The sequence below is a fragment of the Wolffia australiana genome, chromosome 1 (assembly GCF_029677425.1).
Source record: "Wolffia australiana isolate 7733 chromosome 1, ASM2967742v1".
Lineage (NCBI taxonomy): Eukaryota > Viridiplantae > Streptophyta > Magnoliopsida > Alismatales > Araceae > Wolffia > Wolffia australiana.
In genome coordinates, this window is record NC_135835.1 from 5,007,389 (window position 1) to 5,028,795 (window position 21,407).

The window sequence follows — 21,407 nt, forward strand, 5'->3', positions numbered from 1 at the left end:
CAGCATGAGTTGGGGGGTCATCTGAGCAAAAAATGTTATAAAACAAGAAATACTTGGAATATTTATCGACTGGTCATCAAGCTATGATCCCAGTGGCTTTAAAAACAATAAAAACATATTTCAAGAGGGTCCTATTTTAAATTAGACTTCCTGATTCCTAATTTCCTATCCATGGGAGGCAACGATGGGGCTAGTTTCTAAAACAATTTCCAAATATTTCAGGTGATAACTTAAAAATAAACTTTTAAGAGGGTGACCCACCATAAAAATCTGGACTGCAAGCACACTCTAACTCGTTACAAGCACAAGCAATCGACGGAAGAACACAAGAACGTTCTTGCTCCTTTAAAATCCCTCCACTTCCACTCTGCAAACGAGAGTTCATCCATCGTCTTCCTCAATCAATTCTGGGTTTCTAAGGTTTTCCCTAAAGCTCGTAGTTCTTCCAATCTTCCAATCATTTCACTGATGCTATCTTTCTTCGAATAACTTGAGTAGAGCTCCAATGGCGAAGACGAAGCTGGGGAAGAAGGAACTCGACTATTTCACGATAACGGGTACTGATAAAATCGTCAAAGGTACGTTCTTTCATTCCGATTTCTACGTTTTTAGCTTGGTTCTTAGTCTCAATCGTGGGGGATTGGACCATTGCAGTGGGGGACAGCGTGCTCATGCGCGCCTCAGACTCAGACAAGCCGCCGTATGTGGCGAGGGTGGAGAAGATAGAGATCGATCATCGCAACAATTTGAGAGTTAGGGTTCGATGGTACTATCGTCCCGAGGAATCGAGTGGCGGTCGCCGCCAGTTTCATGGGGCGAAAGAGCTCTTTCTTTCTGACCATTACGATACCCAGAGCGCTTCTACGATTGAAGGCAAGTGCACGGTTCACTCTTTCAAGAACTACACCAAGCTGGAGAATGTCGGCGCTGAGGACTTCTTCTGTCGGTTCGAGTACAAGGCTTCTACTGGTAACTTCGTTCCTGATCGTGTAGTCGTGTAAGTCCAAATTTTAGAATTTGTGTTATTTCTTCTGGTTATGTCTTTGTTTCTGCAAGCGTGCGTTGTTCGTAATCAGTTGCTTGGGTTGAACCTGAAGATACTGTAAATGCGAAATGCCCTACAACCCAGACGATCTCATGGTGCAGTGCGAAGAATGTAGGGATTGGTGAGTTTTTTTTTCCAAAAAAATGAAGTTTAAAATGGAAATTTAGTTCATATGTTTACTATGTTTCGAGAAATGTTGCGTGATCCTGGTGCCAGTATGAATTGATTGTTCTTTTATGAAACAGTGTGAACTAAATGTGCTTCTAAGTCTCTGGTGGGGGTTTCTTGCTCAGCTTTAAGCTCTTATTGTATAGTTCTTGCTTGGCTCTTTTTCGAACAAGTGTCTTCCTAAGTTTTGATTAACTCGTTGATTTTGACAACGCGGAGGTGTGTATTGTCTTACCTGAACTTAAATTCTCTCTATGAACCAAGCGTATCGTCTGTCATCATATTTAGTCATACGGCCGTCTTGCATCCAAATATTGTGTTTTTGTTGTAGATTTTTTTTTTTGCGTGAATATTGAAATTTGTCACTGTATTTTGCATCCAGCATTCTAGACCTATTAAATTACACAGTCCCGCCGGGTTGACCGTTGGCTTGACTTAATTATTATTATGTGAATTATTTAAGTGAATTATTTTATAACGGAATTAATTCATCTTTTGAAATGGGATATTTAGTTCATCGTCAAATTTTTGTTATAAGTATGTCTCAACTACATTTGTAGAGGTATTTTTGTTAGGACACGCATCCCACTGTTATCTCCTTGTAACAAAGGAAGTTTTGCTAGTTCTCGTTTTTTTAAAACATTATGCTAGTTATCATTTTTCATGGTTGTTTCATTTTTGAAGGAATAAATCTGTTTATTGTTAAAGTTTTCACGGTTGTTTAACCTTTCACTTTTCTTATTTAAGTTGAGAATGCAAAAGAATCGTTATAGAGACATCATCAATTGTACGATAATGACGCCCCAATCATTGTTCTTAATGACATTTTTCAAAATAAATCATTGTTATTAATGATGCGGACGATGATGAGACTAAATTGTCAGTGTCATCATCAGCAGCATCTTGGCATGGACGAATGACGAATGTGATGACAGCAAAAACTAGTCATCATCATCATGACCATCATCAATATCATTAACTTTGAATTCATGGGAGTGTTGGAATAGGTTTCATCCCAGGTGCCTGAGCATGTCCATAGAGCAGGCGAAAAAGCTGGACCACTTCCTCTGCTCCGACTGCGCTGAGGACGAAGACGCGCAATGAAACATGGATACATTTCCAGTATCTCCGCTGTCTGAGCCCAAGGTGAGCTCTTAGATAGAATGAGATAAAAAAAATGATAAAAAATTGTATGACCCCAGAAGAGATAAATCTTTGGGAGTTAGTTTGCAGGTGGAAGCAAAGCGTAGAAGGAGATAAGGAGGGACTGGTAAGGGAGACTGAAGGCGCTTTCTTGATGTACAAATTTGGGTTTAAGAAAGCTCCGTTTTGTGACCTTCTTCCCTACTGTAAACGTAGATGTTATCTTTATTGCCTATGCCACGGATGCTCCTCTCTCTATGTACAGAAGACTGAGGCCACCATGGATGGGTTTTCTCTTAATGTTGATAGTAGCCCAAGACTTCGTACAGACACTGACAAAGTCAGGTACAGATACTGCAAATGTCGCATTTGCCCTTTTCATCAATGAATAGTAATGGCCAATATTATTCGAATTGTATCTTTAAATTTGTCTAAAATTAAAAGATACAAATGCAATTAACTATTTTGATGTCACCAAAACTTCAAACATAGACTATATAAGCCTACATATTAGATTCACTAGAGAGTTTGATATAGTGAGTAGGATGTGCACGGCTCAAAATCAATTTTTATATCAAAAAAAGTTTCAAATATAAATTGTGGGCATTTTTCTAAAAGCATGAAAAATATTTCCCCTTAATAATATTTCCCCCAAAAATGTTTACAAATGTTTCCCCTAATTATAATAATGTCTAGATGATTCTCTGTGTTCTCCTGAATAATAAAGTAAGGATTTATTTTAGGAACCCGTGCAAATCTGAATATGAGTCTGGTGCACACCATACGTATTGATCATGCAGAGAATAGTTACACCCATAATGTACTTTTTAACGGTCATATCCATAATCACCCCATGTTGATATAGATGTCAGAGTAAAAAAGGTTTAGATTCAAGATGATGAATTTTATATCCCAAATAGTCATAAGGCTCAGATATGGGATATTTTTGTTGTTATGTTGATATAGATGTCCTTATGTGTAGGCATTTTACTGAGGTTTTTTAAGTCAATTTCTATTATCTTCAATTTCACTTTCTTCTTATCTTTACTTTGTTTATTTACCTTTAAAAATTGTATCTAGGTCCTTACTCAAATATTATCATTGAGAACTTTCAATCATACTGGATAACTTTTCACTGATTATTATTTTTTCAAAATAATGTTTATTCTCTCAAATTATCTACTATTTTAATATATTCTTCTCCCTTTTCATGTATACTAAGTATCTATCCTATTCTGATTTATATAATCTAAGATGAAATCATAATTCACCTCTCTCATTTACTAGTATAAAGTTAGTACTTTTGAAATCACAAAAGATTCATAGTATATGGATAACGATTTTGAATTAATTTAATTATTTTTATGAATCAGAAAAAACATATTATTAATTTTTTTTTAATAGTCTATCATGTATAAAATTATTTCATTCCAAAAGTATCATCCTTTGAGGATAATTTATTTTTTGGAATAAAGTAATACTATATAGGATATGATATAAATTATCTGTGTAATAAATGTATACTGGAATTTAGTAATCACCTTTTGAGGATAATTCATTCATTAAATTTTCTAAACTAGAAGTAAATTGTCCTCTTCATTTGTTCAATATTTTTAGAATAAAAATTGACAGTACCTCAAAGGTTTTATTAAAGCTATTTTATTTCAATGTTTCATAAAAAATTTAAATCACATAGTTCAAAATTGACAGTACCTCAAAGGTTTTATATGAAGCAGAGGTATAGTTTTTATAATTTTTTTACTTTATATGTCTTCACTCTATATCTTGGACACATCCTCCCCTTTTGTTCTCTTTTTCCCTTTTTTGTGGATGTACATTTTAAATCATATTTTTGAAAATATTCCTTAAGCCAAATTGAACTTAATTTTTGTATTCAATAAGTTTTTTCTTAAAGTTTAGTCATAATATATCCTTATGTAATATGCCTAAGATGTACTAGATTTCACATTTTTCAACTTTTTAAAAGAGTTATTTTAATTTTAAATGGTAATCTAATATGCCTAAGATGGGGCTGAAATAGACTTTATTAGTCATTTATCTTATTAAACCTAATTTAAAATGATATATGGGAGACACAGACTTGTACGCTAATATGACTATTAAGTTCTAGATAACATCTAGGCTACGACATTGGGGTATCATCATTCCCTCGGTGATTGATAACCAATTGTCGCCAAATTGCGATTAAAAAGCGCAAAGGTTGAACAACACACCAACCCATTTAGCAAAGGATGGAAATAAATTAAAATTTATAATAAGATATTGAAAAAAGAACATCCTCTCACACCAAGATCAATGATCACTAAATCCAAAAACCATAAACTTTGTTCAAGAAATGTGTCATTAAAATTTTTATAGATATTGAATAAACTTGATGCCTTGTGTCCACAACAGCACTCTAATTCTAGAATAATGACTGGACCATAAAGGTATGATGTAATGTGATACATAAGTCAAAACCAACATGGATGAACGTTAATATCAGAGGTAATGGACGGCCTGAAAGATGGGCCACAGTAGAAATGCCACCTGTAGTATGATCTAGAAGTTCTAGTGAAGATAGATTCACATTAATGACAATTAAAACTTAGAATGTGGTTGATTCGAATTCCTCACATGTTAGAGCTGAAGGCAGAATCCAATTTTGAACTGATAAATAAATGTTGTGATAAAGGAGTGTTTCTCATGTGTGAAATATTGCAAATCTGTCCCACAAGTAAATATCAGAACCTCAGAGTTCAATAATACATTAACTTGATTAACTTGCATGATGGATTGCTTTAAAATAAGGGATGGGAATTAAAAAAAATCCTGATGACCATGTGGACTTCCCAATATTCTATTGTCATTAGTTTATTATTACAGTACCATAAAATATAATGACATATTATAAATGACATTGACAAAAATCTAAAAGATTTACAATCAAACTTTTCCTCAATTGTATAAAGCCCAACTCAGCTTAATATGGTAACCAAATAAGTAGTGAATAGTCATTCAGATTCAATTGATAGTGATAACTTCAAATTAGATCAATAAGATTATGCTTTTATACTTCTTTTTGTACCATATATTTTTAGATTTGCACTAGCATTATTCACCATTTAAGGATAAATGAGATGTTTATGATTTATTTTCCGAATCTCTATTTTAATGTACTTTATTGATTTTTTAGACTAACCCCACTTGACTCCTTAGACTCAAGTGGATTTCTCACATCTTATTGGAGTTTTATTTGGAATACAGGACTAAGGTAAATACAATGTTGAAAATTTAGGATACAAATGGAAGGAAAGTAGAAACCTAAGACATCTAGTAGATACTAAGAAGAGGCCCAATACACAAGAAGCCCACTCTAGAAGCTCATTCAAACCTCTTTAAGGACCAGGTCAACTAAAGGCAATAATTATGGAACTAATTCACAATTTGAATTTGAAATGTCTAGTTTCAAATTGGAGGGAACGTGTATCCAAGATGGAAATTAATTAATTCTAGTCCTCCAAACCCTTGGAATTAATTCCAATGGATGGGAGAGTTAGAGCACTTCCATTTAATCTCTTCTTCTCTCACTTTGTATCTCATCTTCGATTTATGATCCCGACTTGTCGTTGGAGGCCAAGGACATCAGATTTCTTTGATACATTATTGTTCTACAATAGTGTGGGAGACAGAGTTTACCATGATCAATATTTTTGGAGAAAGATGATCACTTGGCCCTTGGGAGAAGTGACAACAAGGTTCGTGTGATCTCCTGAATGTTTGAGTTGAATTTTCTCACCTTTTTCTCTAGGTAAACATTCCAGTAGATAGCCTAGGCTTCAAGCCTTACGATGCATTTGTCTTGAGACATTTGTCTTGTAGATTTTTCTGATGCATACGGTACTGAGACATTTTTCTTGTAGAAAAACTTACAGTATTTTCAGTCTACTACCCGCTGGTGCCCAATTCTCATGCCTGAAGGAGCAGTTGCCCGCAAGGTGCGGCCAAAGGTTCTCATTAACGTTGAATCTTATTTATTGCCCTAAAATTACCCAAAATTTTCTATTAATTACATTTAATTATTAGAGCCTATCTAACATAAAATATGTATTTAATTTATTTAAATCTGTAATATTTTGAAAAAGATGATTTCAGATATCTAATATAATTTTTCAGAAAATTTTAATGTTGAAGTCATGCACAAACTTCAATGACTTTATTTACACTTATGACTGCTCAAATTAATCAAAACTTTTAATTGTGCCAGTTTAAAATTTTGAAGAATTAAACCATTTTATTTTCTGTCTCATATTGAATGCATGTGTCAATTTTCTACATGTAAAAATTATGAACGGGCACCACTGTGTATGAAGGTCATGTATGACGTACTTAGGCCCCAATTTTGAGGTTCTCCTTTTTTGAGGTTCTTCTTTTCTTCTCTCGTTGTGAAAGACACATTCCTCTCTCCTTGAAGAAAACTGTATTCTGATTTTTTAGATTCTTCTCAAATCTATGATATTTTATTAAATCAAACCAACTGCAAATGATCCAGAATCTTGTTATTTCATGCAGGGTTTGAGAAGATAAGAGGGAGACAAATAGCATTTTTCAGATGGGTGAATTATGCGACCGTTTGTGACATGATTTTATTGTGGAGATATTCACTAATATTTTTGAGGTTCTAGTGAACATAAAAGTTACTATAACTTAAACTAATGAATATAATTTTGATTTTTTTTTTCTTTTGATACAACATTGAGAAAATCCCGTGGATTAAAATACTGACCTTTGTTCCAAGAAGGTTTGCTGGAGTCATTGGCAAACATCTTTTAAAACTAGGACCATATAAGTTACATGCATAGAAATATGACCATTTAGAAATCACACTGTGAATTATACTTCTAATATGATTGCCTTCTAGATATTTTTCAAATCAGCTTCGAGATACTTTTGAGTAAAAATATGATTTATAACTTACATACAATTCCATATGTTTTTTTAATTATTATTCTTTTCCATTCATTGAAATTATATCACAATTGAAATTCCAGAAGGTTAAAGGTATCAATGAATCTAAGTGGAGAAGAAGAGGGCTAGAGGAAAGAACCTCAAGATAAAGGGAAGGTAGCTTAAGGAAAGTCAATCTATTTATGTTGAAATCTGGTTTCTAGGTTTAAAATTTCAAGGTTATATGAAACATCTAATAAGTAGCATAACTAAATTAAATCATTAGTGGTGAAGCAGCTCTTGAATATCATCTATACCTCAGATTAAAATGAATTGTTGAGAAATACTGATCGATACTAAGGATTAATAGTTGTATGATTTGAGAAATATTACTCTGATTAAAATTTCATAGCAGTGATGGATGATAAATTTTGATCCAAAAACACATTCTTTCGTATTTCTATAAGGCTTTGGGGGTTAACTTGGAAGAGGTCGCATTCTGATCATCTTTTGAAGACCTCAGGGGTCAATGACATTAGAGCTACATCAAGTTTTTCACTTTCTTGATATCCTTGAGAAACTGCCCTGCTTCTAAGTTTTTGTCATTTGGGATCCTTATACAAACTAGATTTAGTCCCCATTACGCCAACAACCTGGATATCCCCAAAACATAATTCAATACTAGCCAAAGCTGAAAAAACTATTAGTTGTATCTCCCATATTTTCCTCCTCATTCTCTAGATAGAAAGATCATAGCTCTCTTAGTTACACATTTAGAATTAATAAAAATTTTAAAGGTCCTAATTATATTCCCCCCCTTTTATGTGATATCTTAGCCTCTTAAACTAATATTTCTGAAGCAAGAAAAATCTCTCTGATAAGAAAAACTACCACCTCAAACATTATTGCTAAACTGAAAAACATTATTCCTTAATTTCTAATAATAAAAGGGTCATTATTATCATATCAGTTATCAGAATAATATTTAGTAACCCCAAATTATATATTTTTATGTTTCTCCAAATCACTGGTTACTGATCATAAATAAAGTTATTTTAAATTTTTTCATGATTTATATTTTTTTTAAAACATAGTAATTTTTATCATGTATTATACTTGATGAATATAAGAAATGCTATTTTAAAAATATTTGAAATAATTCATAGAAATATATGTGAAATATTTGAAGTTTTTCACCATCTTACCTACTTGAGTACCCTTAATTTAAATAAATGGTACAATTGAGTCGATAATATCTGAAAATGTACACATTTACTCATGACCATGAGAGTAACATTTCCTTCTTTCATTTGATGGTCAAGTTCCAGGAGTTTTGGTACAGTTGGAGGACTGTGACAGATTAATGAGATCATCCTCCTTTTCATCTGCACATTCCATCATCATGATCATCGAATCTTAGGCTAGACTAGGTGGCAATGATGATGATTAATCAAAGGGTGGAAGATAATGGCGTACCTTTTAAAAAGGATGTGGAGGATGATATAATGCCTAATTAGGATGATGGAAACATGAAAAATAAGGAAAAATTAAAAATCCTATTTGATTTATGTATCCATTCATATAAATATTTCTCTTTGATCTATCTCTTTGAGAGACATTAAAATTATTTAACATTCACAATACATTCAAAGATAATTTTATGTTTGAGATAAACATAAATGATGCATGTAATCTGATCTCACAATAATTATATATATCATCCCATGAATTTTATATGAATTTAAGCATAAACATATTTATTAATTTCAAATAAAAACTTTTTATCCATATTTTTTACATTTTTAACAAACACTGCTTGACTTGTATGCCAAGAAGTTTTATTACTGATGAACACTACTTGACTCGTATGCCAGGAATTAAATAGGATGTTGATTAATGGGCTAGAACATCACATGATTTTTAGAGCAACTATTTAGGCTATTGGGCCAAACTCGAGAAATTTTGGTTACAGGTTTTAAAGGAGAAACTAGAGTGACATGGACCACGTCTTGAATCCTTCCTCAATTATTTCTAACTTCATTTTTTAATGGAGCTTGTTAAGGGTCTTTCAGATCATTCCTGGTGTATAATATTAACTTCATATCTATCTCTGTCTCTCCCTCCCTCTCTCTCCCTCTCCCTTTCTCTCCCTCTCCCTTTCTCTCCCTCTCCCTATCTCTCTCTCTCCCTCTCCCCCCCTTTCCCCCTCCCTCTCCCCCTCCCTCTCCCCCTCTCTCTCTCTCCCTCTCTCTCCCTCTCCCTATCTCTCTATCTCTCTCCCTCTCCCCCTCTCCCAATCTCTCTCTCCCTCTCCCTCTCTCTCTCTCCCCTCTCTCTCCCTCTCCCTCTCTCTCTCTCTCTCTCTCTCTCTCTCTCTCTCTCTCTCTCTCTCTCTCTCTCTCTCTCTCTCCCACTCCCTCTCTCTCTCTATCTTTCTCGGTCTATCTCTATTTTTCTCTCTCTCGCTCTCTCTCTCTCTCTCTCTCTCTCTCTCTCTCTCTCTCTCTCTCTCTCTCTCTGTCTCTCTCTCTCTCTCTCTCTCTCTCTCTCTCTCTCTCTCTCTCTCTCTCTCTCTCTCTCTCTCTCTCTCTCTCTCTCTCTCTCTCTCTCTCTCTCTCTCTCTCTCTCTCTCTCTCTCTCTCTCTCTCTCTCTCTCTCTCTCTCTCTCTCTCTCTCTCTCTCTCTCTCTCTCTCTCTCTCTCTCTCTCTCTCTCTCTCTCTCTCTCTCTCTCTCTCTCTCTCTCTCTCTCTCTCTCTCTCTCTCTCTCTCTCTCTCTCTCTCTCTCTCTCTCTCTCTCTCTCTCTCTCTCTCTCTCTCTCTCTCTCTCTCTCTCTCTCTCTCTCTCTCTCTCTCTCTCTCTCTCTCTCTCTCTCTCTCTCTCTCTCTCTCTCTCTCTCTCTCTCTCTCTCTCTCTCTCTCTCTCTCTCTCTCTCTCTCTCTCTCTCTCTCTCTCTCTCTCTCTCTCTCTCTCTCTCTCTCTCTCTCTCTCTCTCTCTCTCTCTCTCTCTCTCTCTCTCTCTCTCTCTCTCTCTCTCTCTCTCTCTCTCTCTCTCTCTCTCTCTCTCTCTCTCTCTCTCTCTCTCTCTCTCTCTCTCTCTCTCTCTCTCTCTCTCTCTCTCTCCTCTCTCTCTCTCTCCTCTCTCTCCCTCTCTCTCTCCCTCTCTACACACATTTTTTTGTGCTCTGGCAGTGGTTTGCCAACATGACAAGGCTCTCCATGATCCGGGTTTCAACTTGATTTAAGTCTTTCGAAGTTTTTATCATTTGCTCATTGTTTTCTTGCAGAGAAAAAATGCCGAATCTTGGCATATTATAATTATCCAAGTTTTGGAAGAGGCATTGAGTGCTCAAGACACGAGAATCAATAATTTAGGAACCTAGATATAAAGCTTCATCTCCATATTTTCCCATTTTCTATCAGTTCCTCCCTCTAGGATCCAAGCTTTTCTCTCTATAATTTAAATATTAATCTCTAGTTCCCGTGTAAAAATTTCTTCATTGAATTAATGTATTTTGGTGGCATTCCTCCCCCATTCTGTTATTCAGACAGCCAAATTTTGCGCAAGACTAATGTTAAATATATGTTGGTTAAATTAATCAGGTGCTTACCTTTTTGTCAAATATGAATTCAATAAAATTCTAAAAAAGTTATAATCATAATTTTGTCTTGTAACTTATCTCTTCTGTTTCAAGGTTAGAAATTTCTTAAATTGAATTTCTGCCTCCTTATGGATCAAAGCCTTAATTTTCCTCTATAATTTAGAGCTTATTAAGGGAAAAAATCACTTTAAATATTTTTCACTAACTATAAATTGAAATAAAAACATACTACTCTTCAGTTGGACATGATTATCCTGTATTTCTTTCATAGTTATCCATTCTTGGACAAATTTATATCACCTTTTTTTAACGCCATTCACCTTTTTATTCGCATAAGTGATTGAAATACTGCATGATACCATTTATATGAAACATATATATATATATATATATATACATAATACATGCCTACACATTGCTTTCTACTTTGTAGTGAATAGAAAATTTTGCGCAGAAAATAAATTAAAATTTTTATTTTGGAACTTTCCATCAGTGTTCGCCCGTCCCGATACCAGTATCGGATTATGGTATTGGGACGGATGCTGTACCGGATACTGAAAATCAAATTTTCGGTATCCGTTTTATCCGATATCCTGATATCGGATAATGATATCGGATATCGGTTGCTACAGCGCCGATATCCGATATCGATATCCGTCTCGATGTCGTCATCCGCCTCCGTCTCAGGGGGGAGGATGACGATATCGGATATCGGTGTTGGATATCGGATTACGATATGCAACTTAGAAGGGTTGTATAAAAATTTATTTTAATCATTATCAAGCAGCCGTTAAGTCAACGTGCAGAAGAGGTTCGATGGGAGCTTTTAATTTTAATGAGGGGCACATTTAATATATACAGCTCAAACCTTTTTTTTCTCTTTCCTCAACTTCACATTATTTGGTCATCTTCTTCCTCTGAAGCTCCTCCGCTGCTTCCATGGCAGCCTGGTTATCCACCTACAACTGTTTCATTTCCTCTTCTTCTGACTGCTCCTCAAGCCATGCCCTGACTTCCCAAAGAATAAAGCAACATACAGTTTATTTCACCAGATATGGAAAAAATGGATATTTGTCCGAAATGGAAAAATAAAATCAGAGTTGAATGCAAGAGAGGATAGTAAAAGTGATGGTCTCTACGGTGACAGTGAAGGCACTGACCACAGCAGTAGAGAGAGTCGAGAAATATAAGAGAATTTAGAGAAAAAGTATCAATCATCATTGTAGCAGGGTATGAATAATGAGGACGATGATGAATATAACATGAGACATAGAACCCTGACCTCTGGTATTTCCTTTTTGCCTTCATTATCGTTCATCTGATTAATATTCATATATAGTGGAAATTTTCCATCAACAGCTCCCATAGTTTTGCTTTTGCTCGTTGGAATCATGGTTGTTGTTATCATCTTCAAAAATATTGATCCTTAATAATCTGCAGAATTTTAGAATCCAATGGGATAATTATTCGTCGTCTACAAAAGATTCACCACTTCATTACACAACCATAAGACTTTCATCTTCTGGAATTCAAACTCTACAATTTTTAATTGTCCTTGTGGTGAGCCTGATTTCAATAAACACATCCTTACAACCACATGTGCAGCTCATGAAATAAAATGTGGTGATCATGACAGTAAACCGTTGTGGAGGTGCTGCTTATTTTCCTGACAGTGACACCGGTAACAAATCACCACAAAAATTGGAAAATCACTCGTTTAAAAGATAGATCACAATAAGTTTTAAAGCTCAATCAGCTCATGAATCGAGAATTTTTCAGCACCAAGCTGGCGGACAGATCTACCTTCCACTAATGGCTGGACAATTGGAAGGCTCAGGGCACACCAAGAGAAGAGTTCACACACATGTTTGCCTTCTCGCCGAATCTTCAGGCCATGGTTTGATAATCCTAGGATGGCACGTGGAATCCAGGTTTGGACAACACCTTGTCAGACAAGAGAGAGGAGGATTATATGAAGACGCTGGAGTCTTATTGCATCTATGTCCATTGCATGAGACACAGGAAGGTTGAGGGTGGATAGGCACTGATACGAACCATGATCTAGGTTTGCATCGGAAGGTGGTTGGAGGACGAGGCGAGGCAGAAGTTCCCGGGATAGAGAGGTGAAACGGGAATGATAAGCGGGGTCAATCAGAGGGGGTAGAGGGGTTGACCAGGGACGAGCCGGCTGAAGATCCGGTGAGACGATCACAAGGATAGGGTATCGTTGGATGGTCAAGGGGTCGGGACCGAGACGAAGAGAATTGAGATAGTGAGCCAAGAGGCCAATCTTACCTTCAGTCTTGACTTCCCTCCTCAAGGGAAGGCTACACATACTTATAAGAAAAGGAAACAATCTACTCTAAACATGAAATGACTAAAATGCCCCTAGCAGGCTAAAATCCCTAAGATACCCTTTGGGGGTAGAGGATCATATCAGGCACATCCTCCTCTATCTGGGATGCTTATGTGAGGCCCAGCCAGAGAAATTAAGAGGAGGAACTGGTAACCATCCCCGCTTGTCATGTCGTATGTAAACAAAAGAGGCCCCTGAAGGTATGGTTTTTTGGTTGGTTTTGCTAAAGATGATTGTCAGCATTCATCTGATGTTGGAGAGAAGCAATGGAGAAGCTTCTTCTCCCCTTGTCCAAACCCTAGCCGCCAGAGGAAAAAGGAGATTCAACCAACCATGATAAGTCATTAGGTTTTACATCATAACCCAGTACTTATACTGGGTTTTACACTTATTGGGTCTCGTGGACCCGATATGAGAGATCCGAATTATAAGGGTGCATATCAAATAACAGAAATACATGGCTTTAAGGACATAAAGAAAAGAGAAAGGTGGACGTCTGCTGACAATGACACAGGTCGTCAAGAGGTAGATCCGGGAATCCTTGGCAGAATTTATTATGTGCACAGGAGGTGTTGAAGACTACACCCACCTTTTCTTTGAATGTGCATTTGCCTGAGCAGTTTGGACCCACCAGCCAAATACAGGGTGGTGTCTCCTTAGAGGAGGCCTTCTAAAATTCTACGCAAGGCGGTGCACCCAGGAGGCGAGAGGAGCATGGCAGACCCAAAGCAGTGCTCTGGGCAATATGGCTGGATCAGAACACCGAAATATTTAAGAGAAGGGAGGCATCATCGGATGGTGTTGTACCGCGAACAGAGGACGTGGGCACCCTATAGGTCTCATATGTACTCATTGAGTGATCATATTGGAGGATCACTGATTTTGGTTGATCTTCCTCTCATTTTTCAAAAATCTATATATGAATTGGTTAACTGATTCAAAAGATTTATCATAAAATGTTTAAGCCCAAATAAGCTCATGAATATGACAACTGATTCAAAATTCTATCACAAAATGTTTCCACGCTCAATCAGTTAATGAATTTAATAAACACAACAAAAAAATACTGACATAGATATTTAATTTGATGAGGTATATGAGCAACACATGAATAATGTACAACGAGAGGTTCATAGTCCTCTCCACACAGATTTTTTTCTAAACTTAGCATCTGTCCCTCAACTTATGTATGCTGATAATGATCACCAACAAATTAATTGGATTTATATCAGAAAACCTATATCATGGGAAGTACCTGAGAAGCTAGTCACAGGTATTTCATGAAGCCAGTTCAAGGTAATAGTATTTATTATTTACAGCAGAAAACATATATTGCAGGAAGTATCTGAGAAGCTAGTCTCAGGTATCTCAGAAAGTCAGTTCTAGGTATTATTAACATTGTAATTGTTAGTGATATATTCCTATATCGGGCTAATGGGCCCTGTTCTATAAGCCCATTAGCCCTTTATCTCTCTTCTCTCACTTAGGGTATATATATATACCCTCTTCTTCTAACATCTTTGGTACATTATTCTATTTTCCTTCTCACTCCATCTCTCTTGATCCACTTCCCCCTCCTAGGGTTAACATGGTATCAGAGCCAATGGCTCTCTAAGGAGTGAGATCCCTCTACCGGACGAACATTCCCCGCGCAGACTATCTTCGCCGTCGCGGAACCGTCTCCATTCTCTTCGGAACTTCCTTCCGCTTCCGCAATTTCTTCTTCATTCCAGTCATTTTTGGTTTAAAATCGTTCCTCTTCCGATTTTCATCCTCAAAATCTTCCATACCGTCTTCCTCCTTCGATTTCCGGCGTCTGGCGGCCGTTCGAGCCCACAGCGGCAGCCGCAGCAAGCGCCGAACCGTCATCCCGGCGCGTCATCCCGAGTCGATACGTCAACCGATCCCGTCTGAACCGTCATCCGATCCCGTCCGACCCGTCATTCGATCCGATCCGATCGATCACCGTCCGAACCGTCAACCGACCCGTCCGAACCGTCATCCGGACGATTTTTCCGTCATCCTCTTCATCTGTGCGTCATCCCGAGACTGTTTTCGTCATCCATTCCGTCATCCGCCCCCTGGACGGCCCCATTACGTCCTCCAGGCCCTGTTCTGGCCGTCTGACTTCACTCGTCTCCGTGACCAAATGGAGTCCCAGATGGCTGCCCTTCAGACTCAGACCCAGACCCAGTCCACGTCCTACTTCGGCGGTTTTGGTGCGTTTCAGCCCTCTCCTTCCTCTGAGTGGTACTGTGGTCATACGGCTCTTCACTCACCTCTCGTCTCTGATACTACGTGGGTTCTTGATTCGGGGGCCACCGAGCATATGACCCCCTTCAATGACCGGTTTGTATCGTACGAGAGGCATCGTGAGAGCCGTACCGTTCTTACGGCGGGCGGTGGACGTCTCCGGGTGGCCGGAATCGGGGCAGTTTTTGTGGATGGCCTCGGTGTGGTCAACAACGTCCTCCATGTGCCTGATTTGCGGGCCATTCTCATGTCTCCGCAACGTCTTGTTGATGCCCTTATGTGCTCCTTTCACCTCCAACCTGACGGCATGTTTCTGTCTGACAAGGTGGGAAGGACTACACCGATTAGGCGGGAACATGGACTGCTACTGTTGGACGACGGGGGGCGCTCTTCTACTTTCTTGGTGCACCGGGCACTTCGACCAGCCGACGAGCAGTGTAGAGGACGTCTCCAGTTGGCTCACCAGCGGCTTGGCCACCCTCCTTTTTCTACTATGCAGCGAGTTTTCCCTTCTTTATGTACTGGACTCGACTTATCGAGTGTTGTTTGCGAAGCCTGTCAGTTGGCCAAGCATCGTCGATCTTCCTTTACTCCCTCTGAAATGCATACGAAGAGTCCGCTGTATCGGGTTCACAGTGATGTTTGGGGACCGGCCCCGCAGCCTAGTCTGAGGGGGCACCGCTACTTCGTGATTTTTGTGGATGAGGCCACCCGGTATACGTGGGTCTATTTGCTGACCACGAAGTCAGAGGTCACATCCACCGTCCGACATTTCTGCGCCATGGTCCAGACTCAGTTTGGTCGTGGTATCCAGCGGTTCCGGTCGGACAATGCCCGCGACTTCGTCAATACCGCACTTGCCTCATTTTTTGCGGATCGTGGAATCCTCCACGAAACTTCATGTGTAGCTACGCCGGAGCAGAACGGTATGGCAGAACGCCGCATTGGGTATGTCACTTCCACCGCCCGGACGCTGTTGGTGAACTACCAGGTGCCTTGGCAGTATTGGGGTGAGGCGATTTTGACGAGTACCCACCTCATCAATCGTCTTCCTTCCCCTACATTGGAGTTCTCCTGCCCCCTGGACCGGATGAATGCGACTTTTTCGGATATTTCTCTGCGGACGGGTCTCCTTCCTCGGGTCTTCGGCTGCACCGCCTACGTCCACGATACCTCTCCATCACGGACGAAGTTCGATGCTCGTGCTCTGAGGTGCATCTTCGTCGGCTACGCATCCCTCCAGAAGGATACAGGTGCTACCATCCGCCCACAAGGCGTTTCTTCATCTCGGCAAATGTCACCTTTGCCGAGCATGAACCCTATTTCGGGACTACTCTTCCTCATCCCGCCTCCCGTTGGATGAGGCTCCTTGCTCCCCACTTGGGGCCTGTTCAGTGTGGAGCCCACTGCTCAACGCCACCCTCGTCTCTCCATGATCCTTTTCCCGTTGATGTCCTTTCTTCTCCGTCGGTGACACTGAGGGGTCCTTGGACGTGCTGTCCACTCCTCCTTCGCTTCGGCACCCTGCCGCCTCCTCCCCGGGCATTCTCACTGGCCAGGATTCTCCAGCTCCGTCCTCACAGGATCTCCCCTCTTGGTGAGTCCTCTTCCTCTCCTCCCGGTGAGTTGGCTTCTTTCTTCCCATCCGAGGATGATCCTATCCTCCCTTGTGCGGGTGACTCCACTTCCCTTCCCGCACCTTTGTCTCCCCACCTCTACTTCCGCTCATCCTCCGTCGGACGATTCCGCTCAGCCCTCTATCGATGATGAGGAACAGCTGGGTTGGCCTATCGCCCTTCGGAAGGGGGTTCGTCAGTGCACTCGCACACCCCGCTATCCTCTATCTCATTTTCTCTCATTCGACCGGCTGAGTACTCCCTACCGGCTGTTTCTCACTCGCATCGAGTCGGATCCCATTCCTCGCCGTGTAGCCGATGCTATCGCTTCTCCTCATTGGAAAGCGGCAATGGACGAGGAGATGCAATCTTTGCTCAAGAACCACGTGGGATGTGGTCCCCCTTCCTCCTGGCAAGAGGGTGGTGGATTGCAAGTGGATCCACACCAAGAAACATCATGCGGATGGCACCTGGAGCGGTACAAGTCTCGCCTCGTCGCTCGGGGGTTCACCCTATCATATGGAGTGGATTATTTCGAGACCTTTTCCCCGGTGGCGAAGATGGAAACGGTTCGTCTTCTCTTGGCATTGGCAGCTCACTTCCATTGGGGGATTCGGCAGTTTGATGTGAAGAACGCCTTCCTACATGGCGATCTGAAGGAGGAGGTGTATATGAAGCAGCCCGAGGGGTACACCCTTGGTCCTCCCGGCACCGTCTGTCGATTGCGGAAGTCCTCTATGGACTGAAGCAGTCACCTCGGATGTGGTTCGGCCGTTTCTCCTCCGTTCTGAAAGCCGAAGGGTATACTCAGAGCAACGGTGATGCCTCATTGTTCTTCCGTCATCAGCCGACCGGTGTATCTATCCTGGCAGTGTACGTCGATGATATTTTGCTCACGGGTTCGATGCTGCGAAGCTGTCCGTCTCAGTGCTGCCTGGCCAAGGAGTTTGAGATTAAGACTCTCGGCCTCCTCAGATATTTCCTTGGCCTTGAGGTGGCTTATTCCCCCGGGAATCTTCGTCTCGCAGCAGCAGAAGTATGCCGTTGACCTGCTCACCTGACTGGTATGACTGAGTGTGCTCCGGTGAGCACTCCCATTGATCCCAACGTCAAATTGGGCAAAGGAGGACTCTCCACTGGTGAATCCTTATCAATATCAGCAGCTGGTGGAAATTGCTCTATTTGACACACACTTGGCCCGACCTCAGCTTTGCAGTCAACTTACTTAGTCAGTTTATGCACTCGCCGAGAGGTTCATCGCCAGGCCGCCCACGGGTACTTGCATACCTAAAGGTTGCCCGGGAAGGACTGCTCTTCCTCGGAGTTCGGACAGAAAAGTGAAAGTGTACACTGATGCAGATTTCGCCGGCTCGATTGTGGATTGCCGATCCACCACCGGGTACTGCACGTTCATCTTTGGCAGCCTAGTCAGCTGGAAGAGCAGCAAGCAAGACAAGGTATCCCGCTCAAGCGCGGAAGCTGAGTTCCGCGCGCTCGCCGATGGGGCATCCGAAGGTCAGTGGATTTACGGGATCCTTCACGATCTTCGGGTGGAGTATTCCCGTCCCATCCATTTTTACTGTGACAACAAGTCAGCGATTGCACTGGCCTTAAATCCGGGCCAGCAGGGACGGATAAAGCACATGGAGCGTGATCGCTACTTCTTTAAGGAGCGTGTTGACGAAGGGATTTTTGATCTTGACTTTGTTGCATCCGCTGATCAGGCGGCGGACGTCCTCACCAAGGGACTTTCTCGTCCACTTCTCCAACGTGCGGTGTCCAAGCTCGGTATGGAAGACATCCATACTTCGCTTGCGGGGGGGTGTTAGTGATATATTCCTATATCGGGCTAATGGGCCCTGTTCTATAAGCCCATTAGCCCTTTATCTCTCTTCTCTCACTTAGGGTATATATATATACCCTCTTCTTGTAACATCTTTGGTACATTATTCTATTTTCCTTCTCACTCCATCTCTCTTGATCCACTTCCCCCTCCTAGGGTTAACAGTAATACACAGTCTCATGGCAAACAGTCTGCTGAAAATAAGGAATATGACAAGAATGAGAAAGAACGTCAAGAAAAATATGAAAAGACAGACAGATATATGCACACACACACACACACATAGAGAGAGAGAGACGGGGAATCAAATTATAGCAGTGTACCAAGCTAGGGAAATCTCAGACTGTGGAAAATAAGACAGATCGAGAGACTTACAGAAGATCATGGAAGGAGTCGGCTGACTTAATAAATTACACATGATTTTGATCACCCTCCACAACATAAAAGAAGCATTCGGTGTTTGATGGCGCGTCACCACCGGTCGTCATCGAGCCAGCAGCAGAGGAGCAGCAGGACGTCCCCGACTCAGCACCCGAGGAGCCGGCACTACCCAGCTCGCCACCGAGACGAGTCCAGCCACCACGACAAGCCGCCGCAGCAACACGGGATCCCGCATTCCGTTACTCGGCATGACGCGGACGCCGACCACCGGAGCACACCGTTACAGTTAGTTACTTTATCTTATGGTTTTTTCCCTTTATTCGTATTGTCGTGTAGCGGGGGAAGGGCCCATATGAGGAACCCTTCTCCCCCCCCCTTTTTTATGTTGGGCCTGACAAGCCCGTTTCCTATTTTTCTTGCTTATTTTCCTTCCTTTTCTTTTGTGTTTTTGGACTTAAGGAAGGGCCCATCTTCACCCATATATAAGGGGAAGAGGTGGGCGCTTCCCTCACCTTTGACCTAATTTTGAAGAATTGCACTTTGAGAAAGAAGGGTCAGGTCGTGGAGAAGAAGAGAAGAAAGAAGAAGAAGAGAAGAAAGAAGAAGAAGAAAGGAAGAAGAGAAGGAGAAGAGAAGGGGAAGGGAAGGAGACCACCGCTGCACCCCCCCCTCGCTCGAGTCACGTCGCCGCCGAGTCCGCGTGACCGCCTCCCGCGACCGCGCCGATAAGGCTACCGCGGCGCCGCTCCTCTGCCCGGCCGCCGCCGCCGAGCTCGCGCGGCCGTCCACAGCGTCGGCGCGCTACCGAGCGCGCGCGCCTCTGAGCCTGCGCGGCTCGCTCGGCCGCGCCGCCGACCGCCCTACTGTCGAGTCCGCGCGGCCGCCTCCTGCGCCCGCGCCGCCAGGGCCGGCGTTGCGCCGCCCCGCTGCTCGAGCCACGCCGTCGCCGCGCCAGCGCAGCCGCCTTCGGCGCCGCGCGCTGAACGCCGCTGCGCCGCCCGCCCTGCGCGCCGCGCGGCCGCCGCGCCGCGCAGCCGCCAGTCGCGCCCGCGCCGCTGCCGATCAGCCGCGCCGCCTCAGCCGCGCTGCCGACCGCGCGACTCGCCTGCGCGACCAGCAGGGCCACCAGCTGCGCGACCTGGTCGTGCCGCCGCCGTGTGCCTGCCCGACCGCCGCCGCCGAGCCGCGCCGCGTGTGCTGCCGCCGTTCCTGCTGTCGCGCGGGCGCCGTGGGTGCTGGCGCGCTGCCGCGGCGAGCCGCTCGTGAGTGGGACCTGCTCGACCGGCGCGCCGCCAAGCACAACTGCGGGTCCGCCGTGAGCTTGCACCGTGAGTCCGCATCGATCGTCACCGCCGAGCTGCGCCGCGCGCGCCGCCCCCGCTCTTGCTGCTGCACTGCTGCTGCTGCGCCCGGTCGCCTCCCCTTGTCACGTGCTCGTGATTGGCATACTCCCTCACCAGTGGCTCCTCTCGTGGAAGCTCCTACTCGAGTCAACCGTCGCCCGGCGTGGGTACTGCTACCCTCGCTTCTTCGGTCCTTATTTCTTACAGTACTCTTTCGTATTGCCTCCACCGCGCTCGGGTTAGATAGGTGAGTGAGACAGATTGAGAGAACGACGAAACAAAGACGAGCGTCTTACCTGTCCGGTACGAGTCGGGACGCCCCGACGCGTGTGAGCATTCCAGTGGGAGTTATCCCATTCGACGGCGTGCGCGCCCTCGACCCACCTCGGACGACTTGGAGGGCTGGTTCGACCCAGCTTGGCGACCCCGTCCCCGCTCCGGGTTGGCTCTCATAGCTTGTCGGCGCATTGCACGTACCATAGTAGGACCATCATCCTCGTTATCGTCACACATACATTCCTGTTCTCCGCATATCCATCGGTTGACGTCGCGGACGTGAACCGATTAGTTAGTGATACGACACCGAGTCCCTACCCTCGGTGACGGTCGGACGCCGTTGAGACGACGTCCGGCATCAGTGTTCCTCCTTTGAGAATTCTAAACTTGAAGAAGAGAGTTAAAAATTTAGTTAAGTGGCAGGTTTCCAACGAA

General features: G+C 42.4%; 1 protein-coding gene and 1 long non-coding RNA gene across 6 annotated transcripts; one reads left to right on the top strand and one right to left on the bottom strand.

The window, feature by feature from the left end:
- The first annotated feature begins 261 nt into the window (after window positions 1–261).
- LOC144702953 (chromatin remodeling protein EBS-like) lies at window positions 262–2,684 on the top strand. 5 transcript variants are annotated; one of them, XR_013581431.1, is made up of 7 exons: window positions 262–420; window positions 499–578; window positions 655–997; window positions 1,098–1,166; window positions 2,221–2,359; window positions 2,440–2,483; window positions 2,573–2,684. XR_013581431.1 is itself a non-coding variant. In XM_078574987.1 (6 exons), exons 2-5 carry the CDS (start codon window positions 506–508, stop codon window positions 2,315–2,317), a joined length of 582 nt encoding a protein of 193 aa, XP_078431113.1. In that variant the 5' UTR covers window positions 262–420; window positions 499–505; the 3' UTR covers window positions 2,318–2,359; window positions 2,440–2,684. The 5 variants fall into 5 exon arrangements, 2 of the variants coding, with proteins under 2 accessions (XP_078431113.1, XP_078431116.1); XR_013581432.1 differs by having other exon boundaries at window positions 2,447–2,483; XR_013581435.1 differs by having other exon boundaries at window positions 1,291–2,359; window positions 2,440–2,684.
- An 8,982-nt stretch (window positions 2,685–11,666) lies between these two features.
- LOC144702981 (uncharacterized) lies at window positions 11,667–20,055 on the bottom strand. Its single transcript, XR_013581443.1, has 3 exons — window positions 19,348–20,055; window positions 12,187–12,338; window positions 11,667–11,912 (listed from the first exon to the last, which is right to left on the bottom strand). It is a non-coding gene; the product is annotated as an uncharacterized LOC144702981 (long non-coding RNA).
- Window positions 20,056–21,407: the final 1,352 nt, after the last annotated feature.

Bases quoted from the DNA above. Each gene is read 5' to 3' on its own strand.
- LOC144702953 (XM_078574987.1), top strand. From the start codon at position 506: ATGGCGAAGACGAAGCTGGGGAAGAAGGAACTCGACTATTTCACGATA. The intron at 579-654 runs GTACGTTCTTTC...GGACCATTGCAG, and splicing joins TACTGATAAAATCGTCAAAG to TGGGGGACAGCGTGCTCATG. The intron at 998-1,097 runs GTAAGTCCAAAT...TTGAACCTGAAG, and splicing joins GTTCCTGATCGTGTAGTCGT to ATACTGTAAATGCGAAATGC.